At 47.1% G+C, this 8154-nt stretch overlaps 1 protein-coding gene and 1 long non-coding RNA gene across 5 annotated transcripts in view; one reads left to right on the top strand and one right to left on the bottom strand.

The window, feature by feature from the left end:
• Positions 1–815: 815 nt before the first annotated feature.
• On the bottom strand, positions 816–3576 carry LOC310698358. The gene is made up of 2 exons (XR_014521450.1): positions 3489–3576; positions 816–3131 (listed from the first exon to the last, which is right to left on the bottom strand). It is a non-coding gene; the product is annotated as an uncharacterized lncRNA (long non-coding RNA).
• Positions 3536–8154, top strand: part of IRS4 (insulin receptor substrate 4) — a 23557-nt gene continuing 18938 nt past the window's right edge. For 2 of the 4 annotated variants that reach the window (XR_014521362.1, XR_014521363.1), the window contains exon 1: positions 3815–7776. Coding sequence is in view for 2 of the 4 variants with exons in the window: in XM_083484979.1 (XP_083341105.1) it covers positions 4179–7776 (3598 nt within the window). In the remaining 2 variants the exon portion in view is untranslated. Of the gene's footprint in view, positions 7777–8154 lie in introns of all 4 variants that reach the window. The other 2 variants (XM_083484979.1, XM_083484978.1) reach the window with 2 other exon arrangements.

Here is an 8154-nt window from a genome sequence, read left to right as displayed (position 1 = left end):
GTATAATGCACAACATCAACATTTTTCAAAATGAAGCCATTACACCTTTAAAATGTTTTTCAAAATGGTGACACAGAAACACATGTAATACTGCACATAGGCAGCATGTTAGCATCACATTAGTTCAAAATAAAAAGAAAAGCTACAGATGGCAGCATATCTACTCATTGCAGGGGGTTGGAATAGATGACCAACGAAGTCGTTTCCAACTCTACAATTGTATGATTCCCTTAAAAGACCCAAGGAGCAATTCTAAAACCTGTTTAGGTTCAATTGGTATAAAATTTTGCTGCCATCTACAGAGATGCCTCAGCTCTCCCACATGGATACAGTCTTCAGCTTCACCTGTAGACAAATGGAGAGCTGTGTGAGAGCATAACTTAAGAGCCTTCTGTCCCTTCACTGTTCATAGTAAAAGGTAAGTTGTAGTGGTTGTGTTAAATGGAACAGTACAGTTTTGAAAGGCAAGCCAGATTCTTGCTGGAGAACCAACTCTGAACCTATTCATTGTAGGCAGGTACATGAACAGGACTTTCATCTTTCTCCTTTTGTAGGAAGTCATAAAACAGAACAATAGTGTACTCATATCTGATAGCCAGAGTGACATATTAGTTTGAGTATCAGGCAAAGACCAGGGAGATCCAGGTTCAATTCTCTCTTCAACCATGAAGCTTACTAAATGACCTTGCACCAGTCACTACCTCCCTGCCTAATCTACTGCACAAAGGTGTTGTGAGGATAAATGAGTAGGGGAAAGCTTTGTAAACAACATCATGTTCCTCAAAGGAAGGCAAAAAATAAAGATATGAACCTGCTTTCAGCTGTTAATAAATTTATTTCCAAACTGTCTACAGTAACTCAACACTGTACAAATATAAAACTTCTAAAGTACAGCATCCTTTTGGAAGTCCTTACTTGCCCCTGAAATCTTGAAACTTGAGTGTGAGAAACCTGGGACTGAATATGCCATTTAAAATTGATTCCTGAATGTGCACATTAACTATCTGAATCTCAAAGCACATAATACAACCATTGCTTTTGCATTTTGTACCTTAGTTTGTAAAAAAATTGTCAGGATCAAGCAAACACTCTAATTGCAAATGATGAGTTATATTATGAACATACAAATGTTCATTGTGATCTCTCAATCTGGGTAGAGAGGAAAATAAGTTTTCTTCCTCTTAAATAATAATTTGAACTGCAGATCTTCCAATGAAACAAATTAGCCACAAATCAAGGATGAACAAAAGGAAGTACTACTTGCATAGCATATAATTTGTAAAATTCACTGTCATAAGATGTGGTGATGCCTAGAATTGTAAAGGGGTTTAGACAAATGCACAGAGCATAATGGCTGTATGCAACCTCAATGTTCAGGAGCATTATTGCTTGGGCTGCATTCAAGCCATACATTTAAAGCACATAACTTCCCTCAAATAATCCTGGAAACTTTAGTTTACTCACCACAGAGCAACAATTCTCAGTAATCTGAACAAACCAATTTCCAAGATTCTTTGGGAGGAAATCATGTGCTTTAAATGTATGGCTTGTATGCAGCCATAAGGTATGTTTCTGGGAAGCAACAATGGCTGAATGTTGCTGCCATTATGCTGTGCTTGTGGGCTTCCCAGAGGCATTTGGTAGTGGGGTGGTGCTGCTGAACTAGGTTGGAATTTAGTCAAATCTAGCAGAGCATTTACATTTGTAATCATTTTAATATCCAGGACTGATAGATTTGCATTTACATTGCATTTTTGGGGAGCCCATTGAAAATGGCTGTGAGGGTGGCATTTGAACTTGTAGCATACAGTGGTTCCCTAAAATATAGAACAGTGCAATCATAACCATCTCTATTGTGAAGTCTTACTGATTACAATGGGGTTTATTCCATCAAGGATTGCTACCTAAATATGTCTTCCCAAGTACTTTCCACAAAGTGATATCCTCTTCATGTTCTGTTCAACCTTTTTACCTCAGATCTTATTTTACTCCTTAATATCACCTCCCACATTCTACACTACAGATACAAAATCATCTTGGGAAGGGTGATCAGAATACGTAATTCATTACTCTGAACAAATCTGCAGCTTCTCAGATGTATTGTTTTGAGTGCTTTAATTAATTTTGAATTTAAATTCTGAGGTTATTTTTCAAGAATAGCTTTTAAAAAAGCAACACTTAAAAAACCTGAAAAGCAAACATATCTGGTAACACCACCATCCACAAAGAAAGCGCCTAATGATTAAAATATGTCTTTGCTATGAGCTTTTAGCCTAGGCAAATGACACAGCCCTATGTTAGGACACAGGGCTAAGTTCAGGAATCATGTTTCTTTTCTGTTTCCTTCCCATTTTTATGATATTGTTACACAGGTTAATAAGCTCCTCTTCTTGCTTGTTGTTATCCTGAAAAATCCCCCATCCTGAGGTAAAATTTTACTCCCACCTACCTGCTGCATGAAGGCAGATATTGCCCCATCTGAAGCAAATTTCTTCCCATCTACCTATTGCGTGAAGACAGATATTGCCCCACTTGAGGAAAATTTACTCCCCTCTACTTGACGTGTGAAAAAAGGTACAGTATTGCCCTACCTGATGTAAATTTCCTGCTGTGTGAAGAGCGAAATCCCCCTCCCTTCTCCCCCCCCCCCTTTGAGGTAAATCGTCCCTCCCCATCTATCAACTGCGAAGGAAATGCGCGCTTGCTGTTTATGAGGGAACACCATCGGAAACAAGTGCTGAACTACATCCGCTAATTTCGGGGACGGGGTGCACCCCCTTCCCCAACCTCCCCCCCCCCCCGCAGCCTGAGGGGCGTGGCTGTGGCGGGCGGGAGCGGTTCGGAGAGCCCGCGGCGCTCCAGGCAACGTGGACGCGCCTCTCCCCCCCGCTCCTCCACAGCAGCGGCAGCTGGGACGGTTAATTTTGCACACATCCCTCCTGCTCCTCCAACGGTCGCCCGCGCGCTGACGAGTTGTTTACTTCCTCAGCGGCTCCACCCCTCCACCTCCCCTCGGCTCTCGCGCTCGCCGATTGGCTCTTCCTTTGGCCAACCACGACGCCTCTCAGGTCATCAAACCTGTATGGGGCGGGGAGTGCGGTCGTAGGGAGGGAGGGGGATTACAGGAGTGCCTAAAAAAAAGAAAGAATAGCAGCAGTATAAGAAAGTGAACCTTCATTTCTTTAACGGTGATTGGGCAACTCGTGGAAGCAGCGAGGACTGATTGGTAGATTACGGTGCTACTCATTTTCATCCCTTGTGGCCTTTTCTGTGTATGTGTTGTTTTTCACTCATTCCTCTGTACACGCAGGCATTGAAGGGTCCCCGCCTCCGCCCGGCGTATGTTTCAGTGTGTGAGGCGGTGATTGGCCGACTCCCAGAGCCCGCCTCCCACTTCTCCCCCCTCCTCCTCCCTTTCCCCCTCCCACCTTCTCACACACAAACACATCTTCACGGCATCCCGCGCCCAGCCGCCCGCTATTAATTACCTTCGCCTCTCATTTGTCCCGCCTCCCGCCTATCATTATGAAAGGCACGCGCACGCACACAACCCGCCGACCGGGAGTGGGGTGTGCGTGGCAGTGACTGCGGATTGGACCACTTGCGAAGCGGACTTCATCTCCGATTGGTTCCTCGCCAGCCGGCTCCTCCATTCTCAGAACTTTGCTCTCCGGCCCACCACACACACATACAGACACACAGCCCCGCCCCCGGGCTGAACGAAGCACCGCCTCTCGCTGGAGCGGTTTTTTTTTTTTTGCTTCTTTTTCTTTTCTTTTTTTTAAAAGCGGCTCCTCTCCCTCCCTCCCGAAGGAGGCGGGGTCACGTGATGTTTTCGCCGTGGTGCCGCCGCGGCTGCTTGCCTGTGTGGAGAGCGAGCGAGTGAGGCAGAGCGGGGCGAGTGGACGGGGAGCCCTGCGCGCTCCGAACGGCTGGCAGTGAGTGAGCGGGTGGGCGCACGCCCCGCCGGTGGGCCGGCTTCGCGCCTCCCCCTGCGGGGAACGGCCGGCGTGGACGCAGACTGGGGCCACCCATGTCCAGCCGGGCCCGGGAGACCCTTCGCCTCTGAGGAGGGCGGCTCTTCCACCCCCCTCGCGCTCCCGCCCTCCCCCCCCCCCCGCTGCACAAGCGCGGCGCCGCCTGGCTCGGCGGTCCGGACCCTGCCCTGGCCCCTTAAAATGGCGAGCGGGATGCTCGGCGGAGAAGGCGGCTGCACCGTGCTGGAGGCGAGAGACCGGGCTGCGGGCATTGCCGCTGGAGCACCAAGCGGCGGAGGCGGCTACAGCCACAACCAGCGGGCCAGCGCGTCCAGGCTTGCCGCTACTGCTGCTACTACTGCTGCTGCTGCTACCGAAGAGGACCAGGAGCTGATGGAAGGCGCCCCTTGCCCGCCGCCCGCGCAGCCCCCGCACCATCTGATGCTGCTTCTGAGGAGATCCCCCAGCAGCTCCCTCTGCCTCGTCCAGGAGGAGGACGCCTCGGCGACCGGGGGCAACGCCGGCGCGGGGCGAGGGGGCGCCGTGGCTTCAACGCGAGCCGGCCCCTCGGCGCCCTCAAGCCGGGCAGCTGCCCCACCGGCGGCGTCCGCTGTCGCCTTCGGGGACGACGTGAGGAAATGCGGCTACCTAAGGAAGCAGAAGCATGGCCACAAGAGGTACTTCGTGCTGCGGGTGGAGAGCCACCTGGCCCCGGCCAGGCTAGAGTACTACGACAGCGAGAAGAAGTTCAAGAGCAGCATGAGGGCGGCGGCGGCAGCGGCGGCGGCTGGTGGGAGCGCAGCCCTCTGCTGCCCACCCCCGAAGCGGGTGATTCCTCTGTACCAGTGCTTCACGGTTAGCCGGAGGGCAGATGCCAAGCACAAGCACATCATCGCCCTGTACACCAAGGATGAGTACTTTGCAATGGTTGCCGAAAACGAGACTGAGCAGGAGAGCTGGTACCAGGCAATCAGTGAGCTCATGAGCCAAAGCAAGAGGGGCTTCTTGGAGCAGGAAGACCAGGCTGATCCGCAGCTGGATGACGACGACGAGCATTACGGGACTGCTCTTCGGCCAGGGACCGTCTTCAAAGAAGTTTGGCAAGTAAATGTGAAACCCAAGGGACTGGGGCAGACAAAAAATTTGACTGGGGTGTACAGGTTGTGTCTTTCCACCAAGGCCATCCACCTTGTTAAGCTGAATAGTGAGGTGCCCTCTGTCCACTTACAGCTAATGAACATTCGGCGGTGTGGGCATTCAGAAAATTTCTTTTTCATTGAGGTGGGCAGATCTGCCTCCATTGGGCCAGGTGAGCTTTGGATGCAAGTGGATGATTCAGTGGTGGCCCAGAATATGCATGAAACCTTCCTAGAAACCATGAAAGCTTTGAAAGCCTTCTCTGAGTTTAGACCTCGCAGTAAGAGCCAGTCTTCCGGTGGTGGTAGCAGCACCAACCCCATTTCTTTCATCAGTACTAGGAGGCACCTGGGTAACCTGCCACCTAGCCAAACTGGCTTACAAAGAAGATCCAGAACTGAAAGTGTTACTGGGGGGACCCCTCCAACCACCAAGAGTAGTAGCTCTTACCGTTTCAGAACTTCCAGTGAAGGGGAGGGGACAATGACCAGACCATTTAGGTCAGTTACTGGAAGTTTGATTCATCTGAATACTGCAAGGATGAATTTGGGGCGCCAAGAAGGAAGTGGACGATATGTTAGAGCAGCATTTAGTGCATCTTATCACACCAGGTCTGCATCTCTGCCAGTGTCTCACTTCCCTTCCACTACTAGCCCCATCAGTGTTTCTTCAAGTAGTGGCCATGGATCAGCTTCCGATACCTTCATCAGGCCTTCCAGTTCATCCGTCTGTGGGTCCCCAAGTGATGGAGGTTTCATTTCTTCCGATGAATATGGTTCCAGCCCTGGCGACTTCAGGTACTTCCGTGTGAGGAGTAATACCCCAGATTCCTTGGGCAATACGCCTCCAATCAGAGAAGAAAATTGTTTAAGTGAATATATGTCTATGAGCAAGCAGCAAATGGATAATAATAGTTCAAGAGATGATTACCGGGAGGCTGACAAATGCTTCAGAAAAAGAACTTACTCTCTAACTAAGCCTGCTTCTATACCAGCACAGCAGAAAACAACCCAAACAGCAACTTCATTAGATGAAGTTTCTTCAGGAAGCCATGGACGCCTGCCTTTTTCTGAATCGCCAAAATTCAAAAATAACCCTGAACCAGTGTATGGGGAATCTGCCCTTGATTCTGTATGCAATCAAAGCAGGAATAAAGCCAGAGATGATGGATACATGCCAATGATGCCAGGAGTTGCATCTTCTTTTGCAAGCAACAGTGATTATCTGCCAATGACTCCTAAAAGTGTGTCTGTTCCAAAGCAGATAAACAGTTCCTGGCCATCATCACAGGCTGATTCCAAAGGATATATGATGATGTTTCCTAGGGCTATCTCTTCACCTGTACGTAGTCCTTTAACTGGCTTTAATAAAAGTGGCAATGAGAAGTTGGCGAACAATGAGTATATGGATATGTCACCTGGAAACTCAGCTGCTCCAAAGCAACCTAGTGATTCAAATTATATGCATACCAACACCAGTTCCAAAAACTTTAGCTCATATTTCTCTCTCCCACGAAGCTTTAAGACTCAGTCAGGAGAAAATGGTGAGCATGATGAATACGTTCCAATGTCATCACCAGGAAAATTATTGTATAGTGGAGCTGAAAATGACAACAATATCAGTAATGATGTTCTGGCTAATGGCCATTCCAAATCATCAATGCTGAAAGCTTCAGATGAAGGACTTGAACAGAACAAAATTACCAGGCCTACAAGACTTCCATTAGGCACTAGAGGTAGTAACACTATACCAAGAATGTATGATCGTACAATTCCACTTGAGCCATCTAGTCCTGGTGAATATATAAATATCGACTTCGGTGAAAAGGCAAGTAATACACCTTATTCTTTATCTGCAGAAGGATCGCCATCATCTCTTGGCTCCAGTAGTGACCATAGGCAGTCACCACTTTCTGACTACATGAGTGTTGATCTTGATGTTCAGTCACCAAAGGTTGCTAAAGAACTATCCAACTCCTTGACAGATATTTCAATTTATGCAAGTTCTAGTATTCCCAGAAATCCACCTGATTCAGATTATGCTAGGCTCTCGTTTGGTACTGCTTGTGTTAGCAAAGGAAATGGTAGGATTGATGACTATACAGAAATGACCTTCAACATGGCAGCAATGCCACCTGGACCATTTACCACCGAAAGCAAAAATGGCTTAAAGATTGATAGTCCTCCTTCCATTGTTAATAGACTGTGCATTGTTGACCAATATGCTGGTAGCAGTGAGTTCTCAGTTCCTAGTCCTGATCCGCCAGTAGTACCTAAAGTTATTCGTGCTGATCCACAGGGAAGGAGAAGGCATAGCTCTGAAACATTTTCTTCCACTGGCACTGTTACCACTTCCTCTTCTTTCTTTACTGATAGTAGTAAAAGGCACAGCTCTGCCTCTTTTGACAATGTGTGGTTGAAACCTGAAGAACACATTTCAGATGGCCATGAAAGCAAGATGTCCAGAGATACTTCAACTGGATTTCAGAATGGCTTGAACTATATAGCTCTAAATTTACAAGATAATTCTCTAAACTGTGAGGAGAGCCCTAGTTCACCAAACTGCCACCTACCAAATGGTACTTTGAATCTGGAAAGTGGAGTGTATGTGAGCATAGACTTCAGCAGATCAGATGGTTTGAAGTGCAACTCTGCAAGAAAAGGTTTGTATTTTTTTAAATCACTCACACAAATTAATGCATGCATAATTTCAATATATTATTGTAAATCACTATTTTCTTCTTTAAATTTGCCCCTTTTCCTATTTAGTGCAGTATTTTCACTGGCAGCATCACATAAGAAGTGTTCTGCATGCACAATTCAGGCCCAAGTGTTTCCTATCTTTTAATTTGAAAACATGTATTGACTGCTTTTTTTGTTCAATTGTCGTTATGAGTATGGGGTAGTAAAATAATCACAGAATATATGAGAAGAAGTAAATTGTTCTCATACTTGTCTTCATTACCAACTTTGGGGTCACTGCCACACTCCTTTTTCAACATTCTAATAAAATATAGACATCAGTTCATCTAAATAACAAT

This window comes from Podarcis liolepis (assembly GCF_965112155.1).
Source record: "Podarcis liolepis genome assembly, chromosome: Z".
Lineage (NCBI taxonomy): Eukaryota > Metazoa > Chordata > Lepidosauria > Squamata > Lacertidae > Podarcis > Podarcis liolepis.
The sequence above is the reverse complement of the archived record's forward strand: the minus strand, read 5'-3'. Positions and strand labels throughout refer to the sequence as shown.